This window comes from Chiloscyllium plagiosum, chromosome 31 (genome assembly GCF_004010195.1).
Source record: "Chiloscyllium plagiosum isolate BGI_BamShark_2017 chromosome 31, ASM401019v2, whole genome shotgun sequence".
NCBI lineage: Eukaryota > Metazoa > Chordata > Chondrichthyes > Orectolobiformes > Hemiscylliidae > Chiloscyllium > Chiloscyllium plagiosum.
Genome location: NC_057740.1, coordinates 42,058,476 through 42,073,048, shown reverse-complemented (window position 1 = coordinate 42,073,048; position 14,573 = coordinate 42,058,476). Strand labels below are relative to the sequence as shown.

Genomic DNA, 14,573 nt, shown 5'->3' with positions numbered 1-14,573 from the left:
TTCGGGTGGAAGCTGAAGGAGTGTATCATCTTGAGGTTATCCGTGGGTTTGCGGTAGAGTGTGGTGCTGAGGAGTGGTGTTGTGTGATTTTTTACCTTTTACACCCCAGTCCAACACCGACATCTCCAAATCAGTTTATAAACAGAAGGTGATCACTAATAAATCTACTACTAAGCTCAAGAGAAACCTCTTTACCCAGGGAATGGAGAAAATATGAAGTTCTAAATTGAAGAAAGGCCAATTTTGACAGTACTAGGCAAGAACTTTCAAAAGCTGATTGGGGGCAGATGTTCGCAAGTAAAGAAACAGCTGGAAAATGGGAAGCCTTCAGAAATGAGATAACGAGAATCGAGAAAGTATATTCCTGTTAGGGTGAAAGGAAAGGCTGGTAGGTATAGGGAATGCTGGATGACTAAAGAAATTGAGGGTTTGGTTAAGAAAAAGAAGGAAGCATATATAAGGTATAGACAGAATAGATCGAGTGGATCCTTAGAAGAGTATAAAGGCAGTAGGAGTATACTTAAGACGGAAATCAGGAAGGCAAAAAGGGGACATGAATGAGTTGGGCCGTAGGGTCTGTTCTGTGCTGTATGACTCTATGGCTCTAAATAAACATGAAGAAAATAATGAGATATGACAAAATGAGATGAATCATAGAATCCCTAGAGTGTGGAAACAGGCCCCAAGTCCATACTGACCCTCCAAAGAGTAATCCACCCAGATCCATTCCCCTGCCATGCTATCATATATTTACCCAATTAATGCATCCAACCTACATGTTGCTGAACACTATGGGCAATTTAACATGGCCAATTCAACTAGCCTGCACATCTTTGGTTTGTGGGAGGAAACTGGAGCACCTGGAGGAAACCCACGCAGACACGGGGAGAATGTGCAAATTCCACACAGACAGTTGCCTAAAGCTGGAATCGAACCAGAGTCCCTGGTGCTGTGAGGCAGCAGTGCTAACCACTGAGCCACTGTGCCGCCCCATGCTGAAATGAAGCAGGAGGTGCAGCATCATTGGTACAGTCCAGTTGAGACAAATGGCCTGGCTCTGTGCTGTACAGTTGAGCTAAGGTTTAAGTGCTGTCCCTGGCATAATAGCAGAAACAGAAACTTACCGGGATTGATACTGCTGAATACAGTCAAAGCTGCACTGGGGATTATCCCTGCCGACATTACAAAGGTAAAACGTGAATGTCCGCACTTCATTTGGGCAATCTGGCCTTGGAATGGTGATCCGCTGTTGGAAAGAAAATAAAAGCCTTTTTAAAAGACTAATCTAACACATTTTGAAGACATTCAACATATTTTGAACTCCTTTGGTGTAGGGCACAATTAGAAAAATTCAAACGTTGTAAAAGAAATAACTCAAGGCACAATGGAAACAATGTAAAATAAAGTCAGTCTCAGTTCAACTGGAAAAAACTAATGCCTCGGTTAGAAGTACATAGGCTCAAGTTTCTCTCCGAGACCTAATCTGAGCTGACACTTTAGCCAGACTGAAGGACTGTTACATTGTCAGAGATACTGTTAGAGGAGACTATTTCCCCATTTCAGCACACAGAAAAGATTCCATGACACTATTTAGCAAAATACAAAAGGTTTTCATGGTGACTAGGCCAACATTCCTACTTCAACCAAAAATACATGAATTGGTAGTAATTTGCCCTGTTGATACTTTTATCTAGTCATACAGAAAAGGCAACTGTGATGGCTTGTATGCAAGGTATTTTTTTTTTTTAATTTAACCCATTTTTAAATCAACCTGTTCAGAGATGTTATTAAACACCTCTGGAGCAGGTTGGGACTTGAGTAGAGGTCTCCCAGTTCAGGAGTAGGGACTCTACCTCAGCACAAGAGGCCCTGAATTGTAGCTAAGGTACTCAATAAGATACAAAACAAATCGCATGTTTTTATTTGAAAAATTATACCAGGCACTGACATAATTATGGCATGACTGATGGGAAAGCTCAAACAATTGCTATGGTTACAACAGCGAGAAGATCATATGCCTTGTATCATACTGAGTTAGAAGCTGCTACTCTTCCAGCAGATTTCAGAGTTGCAACACTAGCTCATAATGGCACAAGAGAAACAGTGAAGGTTTCATCCTCATTTCATCCAGCTCTTAATCTGAGTCTTGCCAATATGGGTGAAACTAAGCTGAAATAAGCAATTTGAGTTTACTAAAGACATTAATTACAGAAATTGATGGGAACACTCAGAAGTTGGACAGCATTTGGACAGAAAAACAGTTAACATTTCATATCTATGACTGTACATCAGTCAGCTCAGGCAAATTGGAGTTTGTATATTTTGACAGGAGAAATAGGAAAGTCACCTTGCTTGGAAGGTCAAGTCAACGTGGGGCAGGGGAGCAACAGAACAGAGGAATCTGGGAGTCCAAAGACACCAATTACCAAAAGATGTTAGCAAGGTCATAAAATCAAGCTCTAAGCTTTATTTCAACAGACATAGAACTGAAACTTGATGGCTATGCAAAACCTGCAATGAACCCTGAACTAGCCATTTGGATACAAAACTGGCTCAAAGGTAGGAGACAGAGGGTGGTAGTGGTGACGGAGGGTTGCTTTTCAGATTGGAGGCTTGTGGCCAGTGGAATGCCACAAAGATCAGTGCTAGGTCCACTGCTTTTCATCATTTATATAAACGATTTGGATATGAACATAGAAGATATTAATTGGTACGTTTGCAAATAACACCAAAATTGGAGGTGTAGTGGACAGTGAAGAAGGTTAATTCAGATTACAATGAGATCTTGATCAGATGGGCCAATGGCCTGAGGAATGGCAGATGGAGTTAATTTAGATAAATATGAGGTGCTGTATTTTGGAAAAGGAAATCAGAGCAGCATTTATACACTTAATGGTAAAGTTCTAGGGAGTATTGCTGAATGGAGAGACCTTGGAGTGAAGATTCATAGTTCCTTGAAAGTACAGTTGCAGGTAGATAGGATAGTGAAGGCGGCGTTTGGTATGCTTTCCTGTACTGATCAGAGTATTGAGTATAGGAGTTGGAGAGGTCATGTTTCAGCTGTACAGCATGTTGGTTAGGCCACTTTTAGAATATTTGTGTAATTCTGGTCTCCTTCCTATCAGAAGGATGTTGTGAAACATGAAAGGGTTCAGAAAAGATTTGCAAGGATGTTGCTAGGGTTGGAGGATCTGAGCAATAGGGAGGAGAAGCTGAACAGTTTGGGGCTGTTTTCCCTGGAGCATCGGAGGCTGAGGGGTGACATTATAGCAGTTTATAAAATGAGGGGCATACATAGAATAAATATACAAAGACTTTTCCCTGGGTTGGGAGAGTCCAAAACTGTGGGCGGCACGGCACGGTGCTGCCTCACAGCACCAGAGACCCGGGTTCAATTCCCGCCTCAGGCGACTGACTGTGTGGAGTTTGCACGTTCTCCCCGTGTCTGCGTGGGTTTCCTCCGGGTGCTCCAGTTTCCTCCCACAGTCCAAAGATGTGCAGGTCAGGTGAATTGGCCATGCTAAATTGCCCGTAGTGTTAGGTAAGGGGTAAATGTAGGGGTATGGGTGGGTTGCGCTTCGGCGGGTCGGTGTGGACTTGTTGGGCCGAAGGGCCTGTTTCCACACTGTAAGTAATCTAATCTAGAGGGCATAGGTTTAGCCGCTAGAGGGAAAAGGTATAAAAGGGACCTAAGGGGCAGCTTTTTCATGCAGAGGTTGGTGCATATATGTAATGAGCTGCCAGAGGAAGTGGTGGAGGCTGGTAGAATGACAACATTTAAAAGGCATCTGGATTGATATATGAATAGGAAAGGGGACGGGAAGAGGGATATGGGCCAAGTGCTGGTAAATGGGACTAGATTAGGTTAGGATATCTGGTCGGTATGGATGAATTGGATCGTAGGGTCAGTTTCCGTGCTGTAAATCTCTATGACTCTATTCATGACCCCATCCAGATGCCTTTTAAATGTTGTAATTGTATCAGAGTCCACCACTTCCTCTGGCAGCTCATTCCATACACGTACCAACCTCTGTGTGAAAAGGTTGCCCTTTCCGTTCCTTTTAAACTTTTTCTCTCTCACCATAAACCTACGCCCTCTAGTTCTAATGGACAGCTTGAAAAAAAAAAGGACTGTGTTCAATACTAAATTGCCTACTGCAGCAATAAGAAAACACCTTACCTTTAACTAATTCAAGTATGAGACTCCTTCATCGCATGAGTGAATAAAGAATAAAAATGCACTCTCTGATCATTTTCCCAATAAATATGTAGGAAAGTTTGAGAGAAGATTTGTAGGAAGGTTAAAGTCTGCGTGCATTCACCATCTGGAGGAGTATCAAATCATGTCAAACAATTTTCTGTTAGTCATTTATTATTTACTAATGGGAAATGTGAATTACAGCATCTAGGTTCCTGAACTTCTGCATGTTGGTATTGGCTAATAGATTGCACAACACTGATTATTCAATACTGCATCTCTGCACCTTTCTAATTGTGGCCTTTTAGGCATCATAGTTTTAATTGCCTCTGATGTTTATAGCTGGAAATGTGTTGCTGGAAAAGCGCAGCAGGTCAGGCAGCATCCCTGGATGCTGCCTGACCTGCTGCGCTTTTCCAGCAACACATTTCCAGCTCTGATCTCCAGCATCTGCAGACCTCACTTTCTCCTCTGATGTTTATAGCCATGCTCTCAACTGCCTTGGCCCCAAATTCTGAGATTCCTTCCCTAAACTTTTGACCGTCTCCCTCCTATTATACAAAACTTTTTAAAATATGTCTTTCTTGACAAATGATCGTCATCTCCTTAGTTGCCTTCATATGTTGCTCTGTGTCAGATTTTGTTTGTTGATCACTTTTGTATAAAATCATGACGTCTTGTAGCTCTTAGAATGCTGTATAAAAGCAAGTGGCTATTCTGACACATGAACCCCTTTTGTGATACTGCATCATAGCACTGGCTGCTTACTGTGTAGCAGTCTATTTTTGTACGTTGGCTCTCTTAACTCCATTAGTTCAACTTGTCCTGGAGTCTTGTAGTTTTGTTCAGAGAGTGCTGGGTTGCAGCACAGGCAGCATTTATTGCCCATCCCTAATTGCCCAAAGGGCAGTTGAGAATCAACCACACTACTGTGGGTATGGAGTCACATGTAGGCCAGACCAGGTAGGGATGGAAAATTTCTTTCCATAACCGACATTAGGGAACCAAATGGGGTATTCCGATAATCGATAATGGATTCATAGTCATCATTAAACTCTTAACTCCAGGATTCAAATTGCTTTTCAATCAATGGAGTGTTTTAATTCCTTGGATACAGAATGACAGGAGATGTCTGTAACCTAGATATAACAGACTGAAATAAATTTACCTTTATTATGTTTAGGCATTTTTCTAATAGAATTAGTTCATGTGGACAAAAAGGACCACTATAACCAAACATATGGTTGACCAGTGATTTCTATGAGGCAGTGTTTGGAAAACTGAGCAAAAACAAGGCATAAGATACTGTAAATGCCAAACACCACCAAACGCCAACATGCTGCAGTGTTAAACAGCACCTTTCACAGACTAATTCTGCAAGGTATTTCACAGATAGGAGTAGAAATATGCCCATAAAGCAGTGGGAGAGCGACTGGAACTGGTAGCGAGAAACTTCGTTCAAGAAAATGGATTTGAGGCAGCATTTAAAAATGAAAAAATGTGTTAGAAAAGAGAGACTTTCACTCAGATTCTGTCATGCTGGATATGGGGAATAGAAAGGATGGCAGTCAGCCAGACAGCAGCTTTGTTGGGAAATAGGTGTAACACTTAGTTATAGAGGAACGATCTCTGTTTTCACAGAGTTTTCATCTCTGGCATGTGCAAAGATCTCAGGTGTATGATGTTAATATGATACTTCAGTATCCCTAGTTTTGAGGAAAGAAATATTGGCTAGGGATCATGGCCCCATGATTTGTGAAGAACGTTAGAAAACAAGTACATATGAGGTTCAAGCAGGACTGAATTTAATTTATAATTATTAAACAGTGGTGCTGACTGTCTACACAGAGTAGGTATTTAAGTCGGAACCTCAAAGCACTGGGGAAGCAGCACTATCAAGATCCTGAAAATCCCGTGGCAATAGCAGTATCCTCTCCCATGACAACTCCCATGGGCGGTACGGTGGCTCAGTGGTTAGCACTGCTGCCTCACAGCACCAGGGACCTGGGTTCAATTGCCGCCTCGGGCAACTGTCTGTGTGGAGTTTGTACATTCCCCCCGTGTCTGCGTGGGTTTCCTCTGAGTGCTCCGGTTTCCTCCACAAGTCCAAAGATGTGCAGGTCAGGTGAATTGGCCATGCTAAATTGTCCATAGTGTTAGGTGTAGGGGAATGGGTCTGGGTGGGTTGCTCTTCGGAGGGTCGGTGTGGACTTGTTGGGCCGAAGGGCCTGTTTCCACACTGTAGGGAATCTAATCTAAACTAATCTAATCTATCGTTGAAGCACTAATCATTCAAGGGCAACTTCAGCAGTAACAACACATCATTGATATAACTGTTTATAGACTCTTAAAGCAACAACTGCATTTGGAACTTGGTTATGATAGCAGACTTCCCGGAAGATAGCAGAAAGGATGCCCTCGAAGCAACTGAGACAAGGTCAACAGAGTCTCAGACTCATGGGACACCAAGGTTTGTGACTGACCAAAATCAGGAAGGAAACAAACACACAGATGTGTTATTGACAACATGCTAAAGCAAAGTTGAGGTTTCAAAGAGAGGGCGCACAAGACTCCAAATAATGCATCCATCTGACTCTGCACACACCGTCTACCTTGCCTGTGGCAGTGTGTGTAGATTGCAGACACTGGGCTTTACCTCACATTTCAGAGCTCATCAAACTGGAATAGAAGCTCACCAACATCCATTATGAGGAATTGCCCAAAATCCCACTCTCACTTGAATAGTGCCTGTCAACACTGTCTGAGGGATTGAGAGAGAAGGAAAAATGAAGGAAAATGGACAAGAATTTAAATAGAAGCTGAAACCAGACAGAGTAATAAACTCCAGCAATGGCAAATTACTTCGCCCGATGTCAACCTTCTCCAGTATTTTAGTTACACTTAGAAACTGGGTTTATAGTTAACAAAAACAATAAATAACCCTTCAAGTAGGAATTATAGCTACATTGCAGCCTAAGAAACTGCCTGTCAAAGCCTGTGGCTACGCTAGGCTGTGGATTTACGTAAAGTTGACTTGCAGTTTAATAACACAAAGTGATTGATTCTATGGAGTGTCTGACACTCGCCTCTCAATGCCAGTCACAGTTGTATAAATAAACATGACGTCATATGTGCACAAGTTTCTGAAAATTACAAAAAGATGAATGATTAGTCAATCTGCTTTTGGTTCAGAGATGAATGCTGGTTAGTGCAAAATACGCTGTGGAATTTTTAAAATCATCATCTTGAGCTAATGGAACAGACAGATGAAGCCTCCGTTTAACGGAGAAGACTGTGGTCAAATTACAAAACAAAAAAAATCCCAATATTTGTAAATGAGAGCACATATAGACCTGCATACACAAACATTAGATCGCAAGACAGGAATTCAAGCAGATAGACTGAAAGAAACACACCATCATATGGAAGAAAGCAGAATTAACGTGAGCAGCCTTCTAAATTTAATAATGTCAACAATTTCCAACAATTGCCTAATTCTTTTTCATGCTGTCACTGATAATGGTTTTCCTTGTTACACCTTATCAAGACTTTACCTTTTCCTTCTTTATTTGATTATACCTAATCCTTTTTAACAGTGGTCACCTGATGAAGAAGCAGTGCTCCGAAAGCCAGTGCTTCCAAATAAACCTGAAGGACTATAACCTGGTGTTGTGCGATTTTTAACCTTGGAAAAAAAAAGAGCAGGAATGTTTATCAATCAGGATGAGCATTTGGTAGGAAATCCAACAACTGCAGCACAGGTGCGACACTAAAAATTGGTTCATCCAGTGGAAACATTAGATCAGACCACTAGGAGGTCAAAGGCACCAATGTCCCTCAATTTTAACACATCACTCAACCCACAAGAGTTAAATAAATACTGGTGAGATGGGGACAGGTCAGACAGTTCTGTGGTCATAGTTGTGACTCCAGGATGGTATATTGCCTAGGATGGCTGCGAGACATTCTGAAGGAGAGGCTCAACAGCCAGAGCTCGTGGTCTATGTTGGGATCAATGACATAGGAAGAAAGAGGAAAAAAGATCCTGCAGGCAGACTTTAGGGAGTTTAGGAAGTTTAAAAGCAGGATTTCCAAAAAGGTAATTATTTCCAGGTTACTTCCATTACTCTGCAACAGACAGTATAGATTTAGAAGGATAGAGCAGGTGAATATATGGCTGGAGAGATGCTGCTGGAGGCAGGACTTTAGATTCTTGAAGCACTGGGACTGTTACGTTTTGGTGAGATATGTATAAGTTGGATAGGTTACAGCTGAACTGAAACAAGCAGGACCAACATCCAGGCACCAACATTTCTCATGAGGCTGGAGTGGATTTAAACTGAATTGGCAGGGAGAGGAGATCTTGTTATGTTGAAAAGGGATAGAAGCAGTGATGAAATTAGAAGTTAAAGCAGAATGAGGAGTTCAAGAGGCAGAAGAAACATGGTTAAAAATCACACAACAGCAGGTTATAGTCCAACAGGTTTAATTGGAAGCACACTAGCTTCCAATTAAACCTGTTGGACTATAACCTGGTGTTGTGTGATTTTTAACATTGTGCACCCCAGTCCAACACCGGCATCTCCAAATCAGAAGAAACATGGGCTAGGTAAGAAAGAAGTGAGTTTAACAAAGCTAAATGAAAAGTATTTTTATACAAGGACGCTGAGGAACAAAATAGCTAAGTTGAATGTACAGGTAGATGTGTATGAATAGGAAATCCTATGAGTGAGACTCTAGAAAGATGGACCAATTTGCAACACAATATCGCTGGTTATGGGGTAGTCAGACAGAAGAGAGGGAAAAGATAGAAGAGGGGAGGATCGCAATATTGATCCAGGAATTAATTATAATTTGGAGTTATGATGTCTTGCAAGAATCATCAAATGAGGGCATATAAGTAGAAATGAAGACAAACATGCTATTGAGGGTGTACAAATAAATCAAGGATAGAAGATCAAACAGATAATCACATTTCAAAGAATAATAAGGCAGTAATAACTAATTTGAGATTAATATCTGAAATATTAATTGGGAGAGTTTTATTCTGCAAGGTAGGGAAGGAACAAAATTCTTAAATTGCACTCACCAGCTTTTTCAGCAAGCATGTAGAAAACCCATCAAGGCAGGGGTGGTTCTGAATCTAATATTCAGAAATGAGTCCAAGAAGGTGGAAGTTTAATCAGTATTGGATCATTTTGGAAATAATGTCAATAGTTCTGTTAGGTTTGAATAATTATACAAAATGATAAGATACAGTTTGGCCCAGGTGGACAAGCAGCAGCTACCTATTAATAGAACTGCCAGAGCAGTGGGAGGCAGACAAGGGAGTAACAGCAACATTACAGAGCAAATTTGCTCCTGAAGAGGTAAAAGGTAGGAACAGGACTGGAGAAATCTGGGTGACAAGGGACATAAGGTTAGTATTAAGGAAATGAAAAGCTATACCACACAGCTAAGGCTAAGGAGTAGAGAAAACGAGAGAGGAGAGCACGAGGGAGGTAAGATAGAGGTGTTTAAAGGAAATGGGAAAGCTGAGTGCATGAGAAACCATTAATGGGTGGAATAAAGGAAATCCAAAAGATTTTTTAAAAAGATAAAGAGGTAGAGAATAACTAGGGGCCATTCGAGAAACTAAAGTTATAGTCTGTGTGTGGACCCAGAAGAATTGCCAGGTAATTGTGTGTGGGGAAGGGTGCAAGGGAGGAGAAGATATCATCCACCCTGGCAGTAATTTTCAGTTTGACTCTGGTCACAAGGAAGTTGCAGAGGGCTGAAGGATTGCTAGAATAGATCAGGAAATTACAGGCTACTCTGTCTCACTTTGGTTTTGGGAAGTTATTAGAAAGAATTCTGACGGACAGAATACATCCACATTTGGAGAGGCATGAGTTAATCAAGGTTGGTCAGCATGAATCTGTTAAGAGAAAGTAGTGTATGACAAATCTGATTTTTTAAAGCAGGTAAGCAGGAGTGTTGATGAGGGTAATGCATTTGATGTGATCTACATTGACTTAAGTAAAGCTTTTGATGAGGTCCCACGTGGCAGAATGGTCAAGAGAATAAGAGCCCATGGGATTCAATGCAAGATGGCATGTTGGATCCAAAATTGGCTGAGAAACAGAAAGCAGAGGGTGATGGCATAGGGATGTTTGTGTGACTAGAAGATTGAAAAGTTCTCAAATGAAAAATTGGCAGAATGCTAAGGGGTGAGAAGGATAACCAGAAACTGCAGGAACATATCAATGGTCAAGCAGGTAGACTCAGGGAAAGCACAAAAAAAATGGGCATTTCTACATTTGGGGAGGGCTATCAATGCAAGGGTTTACATCATGAATTGTAGGACTCTTATATGAAACACTGTTTATGCCACAACTGGAGCACTGCATGCAGGTCAAGTCACTACAGTATAAGAAGGATGAGACTGCACTGGAGAAAGCAGAGAGAAGATTTACCAGCAAGCTGCCTGGACTGGAGGGTCTGTGCTAAGAGGCAAGACCAGATAGGCTGGGGTGGCTTTGCTTAGAGCAGTGAAGTTTGACAGGGGACTTGACAGAAGTGCATAAGATGGTTGGGGGCACAAATAAGGTGGATAGGAAAGCACTTTTCTCTGAACATAGAGGGGGCAAAACCAGATGACATAGATTTAAGCCAGCAGGTAGAATGATAAGAGGGGAGTTGAGGACAAATTTGTTCCCACAGGGTGCTAGGAGTCTGGAAATCTGCATTAAAAGGTAGGGGAGTCAGAACACCTTGTAACATTTAAGCAATATTTAGATATTCACTTGCATTGCCATAGCCTCTAGGTCTTTGGACCAAGAGCGGGAAAAGGGGATTATTGGAATAACATCTTTAATCAAACAGCAGAAACTGATGGACTGAATGGCCTCCTTCTGTGCTGTAAACACTATTAAAGGTATGATGAAAACTGCTGCATGAGACAGATTTGCAACCTTTCAGGTCCTTGGAATGTCTGAAAGAGTGTTTGCATTAATGAAGTGTTTTGAAGTTTAGACACTTGCAATTTAGGATCAAACAGTTAGTTTGCATACAAAGCTCCCACAGAAGCACTGACACCAAACAGCCAGTGACCAGATTATCCGTTTCAGTAACGTTGAATTTGAAATAAATAGCCCAAAATACATTCACCTGCTCTTCAGATTGTCATGTAGGATCTTTCTCATCAGCTGAGGGGTCAGATGGTTTAAAATCTGATCTGAAAAATGGCACCAGTGGCAGTGATGCATTCCTTCAGTACTGGCACTGGAACTGTCTGCCAAGATGCTGTGCTCCAATCTCGGGAGTGCTGACTCAGAGGCAAGTATGCTAACAACTGAGCTACAACTGAGAACATTTAGTGAGGATAATGAAAAACACTTCGCAAGACTTCTGGAAATGGGAGAAAACAAGAATACAAAACTTGGCGCAAAACCTTAAATGTCCTTAATAAATAAGTCCCAATGCATAATTCACAACATAACAGCACTTGCATTTCCTCAACACCATTTCCAGGAATAACCCTTTGGTATATACCTTTTCCCAGCAAGGGGAAAGGAAGTCATTTTATAAGCTTACTGTAAAGCGAAAACAATTTTTTGTCATGTTTCCAGGACCAGAAAGTAAGAAACAATCTAAGCTTCTGCAAAGCTATTAACTCATTACTCACTGCATGCACACAAAGCAAAACAAGCACAAAAAAAACTTATAGATTGTAGAACCATTACAACACAGGAAGTGACAATATGGCTCATCAGTGCCAAATCTCTCTAACAGCAACTCAGCTATTCCTTTGCCTTTTCTCCAAAGTCTTGCTTTATTTTTTTCTTCAGATATTAGATTTAAAGTTCCTTATGAAAACTATGATTGAATCTGCCTTCACAGTCTCAGGGAATACATTCCTAATCACTTGCTGCCTAAAGAGGCTTTCCTTCATGCCATTTGTGGTTCTTTTGCAATCACCTTAGTTCAGAATCTCTTGTTCTGCACGTATCTACCAATGGAAATAGCTCTCCATTAGCTCTGTTCGGATCTTTCATGATTTTAATTACCTTCATTAAATCTTCTCTCAATGTCCCGAAAGAGAACAGCCCCTACATTTACAATCTATTCCTGTAACCACCCTTTCTTATAGGGCATTGTTCTAAAAAGAGAAGTCAAAGGCAGAGGACAGAAGTACAGTTGGTCTAAGTTGTGAAAGTCTAGAACGTTTCACTGGTCCACAACTAAATTACAGGCCATTTCCTAGTCCCATGATATTTAAGGAATTCAGCAACAAGAGATAATTCAGCTCCTCTAGCCTGTCCCATCATTAAGTTATACTATAGTTTGTCTTTATCGTACCTCCATCTACAACATCACTATAGTTCCATAACACAAATTTCTTTGCCTATAGTCTGTGGAAGGTGCAAATTTTCCTGACTAATTCGCCTTTTAATTATCTAACGAAATTAGATATATGGAAGAACAAACATTACCTGGAGAATAGTAATTTTGAATCTAATCTAAGTTGCCTCAATTTCCTGGATGGTTCCATTGCAATGCTTCAGTTGTTAATCCTATGATTCAATGGAACAGTATAACCTGGGGATTTCTGGCTCAACCAATGAGTGGATCTCAGGCTAGGGACACCTCAAGGTGCCTTAGCATCTCCAGGCATTATTTAGTCACTGGTCCTGGGAAGGATATGCATAGAAATCTTGACAAGAATGAATCAACCTCAGCTTATAGCATCCAAATTCTCTCCTAGTATTCTTCATCCCTCTAAGTTCATATATTATAAACAAAATAAGAAACAGCTGAAGAAACTCAGGTTTCGCAGCATCAGAGGAAAGCAGTCAACATTTTATATCCAGTGACCTTTCTTTAGAACTGCCACTCAACATAAGGTTAGCCTCTTGGTGAAGTAATAGAGACTTCTTTCCCACCAAATTTTTCTCCCGGTTTCTGCTGTTTCTCTCAATATTGTCCATTCCTCCCACATTCATTCAGGCGTCTGTTGCAACTGCCTGCCTGCCTTCCCTCACCTTCCTCAGATTCGGCTCGACCTCTCCTGCTCATGCAGCTCCCGATACAGAGGCCTGAGCACCACTCCTTCCATCTCCTGATGGGCTCCAAACTGCATTTTCTGGTGCTCAAAGCAAGCTCGCCTGAGCTGCTACTGCAGTGAGATTTCCCTTACCTCCAGCTAGTGTTTATAATAACATCCCAGTAATTATAGAACATCCCCCAGCCCAGTGTTTATCTAACCCTCCCCAATAACTTTATAACACCTCACGGCCCAGTAATATTATAACGCTGTCAACCCAGCATTTATATAACTACTTCAGCCCAATGTTTTTATTGTCTTTAAACATCCAAACCAGTAACTTTATAACACCCTCCCAGCCCACTGCTTATATAAACTCCTACCAGACCAGTATTTGTATATACTCACCGCCCTCCCCAGTTCAGTGATTTTATAACCTCCCACACCCAGCTCAGTGATTTCACAATCACAGACTGAGAATGACCAGCAGGCATACTGTCCTTCCAGTTCTCTCCCCTTCTACCCACTTTCCTCACCTTGGACCTCGCACTAACCCAGTGCCAAACTGTGTCTGCACTCCATTGCAGGCAATTTCAAGTCAAACAGCAGTGCCTGATCTCCAGTTGTCTTGGCCACATCTTGCCACTGGACCAAGACCTTGTCCTACTAAGCCCAAGTGATAGCCAACGTGTAACTGTTTCCCTACATCTTGCACAGGCACCTTCCACTCTCTCATGAAGAAGATTAGGACCTGGAATGTCAGGACCCTTATGGACAGTCCCACCATTAACAGTTTAAACTAATTTGGCAGGGGGATGGGATCCGGACTTGTAGTCCAGCAAGTAGGCTAGCTGTTTGTCAGGATGTCCAAGAATGTAGGGAGGCTGTGGAGAAGGTAGCACTGACAGGTAATACTTGCGGACACAGAGATGGGTTCAAATGTGTTTAGTTCAACGCAAGGAGTATCAGAAATAAGGTGGGTGAACTTAAGGCGTGGATCGGTACCTGGGACTACGATGTTGTGGCCATCACGGAAACGTGGATAGAAGAGGGACAGGAATGGTTGTGGGAGGTTCCTGGTTACAGATGTAGCAGTAAGATTAGGGAGGGTGGTAAAAAAGGAGGGGGGATGGCGTTACTAATTAGAAATGGTGTAACGGCTGCAGAAAGAGAAATAGGAAAGGAGTCACCTTGGTGGGTGTTTACTATAGGCCCCCCAATAGCAGCAGAGATGTGGAGAAACAGATTGGGAAACAGATTTTGGAAAGGTGCAGAAGCCACAGGGTAGTAGTCATGGGCGATTTCAACTTCACAAATATTGATTGGAAGCTCTTTAGATCAAATAGATTG

At 41.7% G+C, this 14,573-nt stretch overlaps 1 protein-coding gene across 2 annotated transcripts in view; it reads right to left on the bottom strand.

Moving 5' to 3' along the window:
- The window catches only part of ell (elongation factor RNA polymerase II), a 147,247-nt gene that overhangs the window by 65,383 nt on the left and 67,291 nt on the right, over positions 1-14,573 (bottom strand). For both annotated transcript variants that reach the window (XM_043721513.1, XM_043721514.1), the window contains one exon: positions 1,125-1,246. In XM_043721513.1, the coding sequence (XP_043577448.1) occupies positions 1,125-1,246 (122 nt within the window). The remainder of the gene's footprint in view (positions 1-1,124; positions 1,247-14,573) is intronic.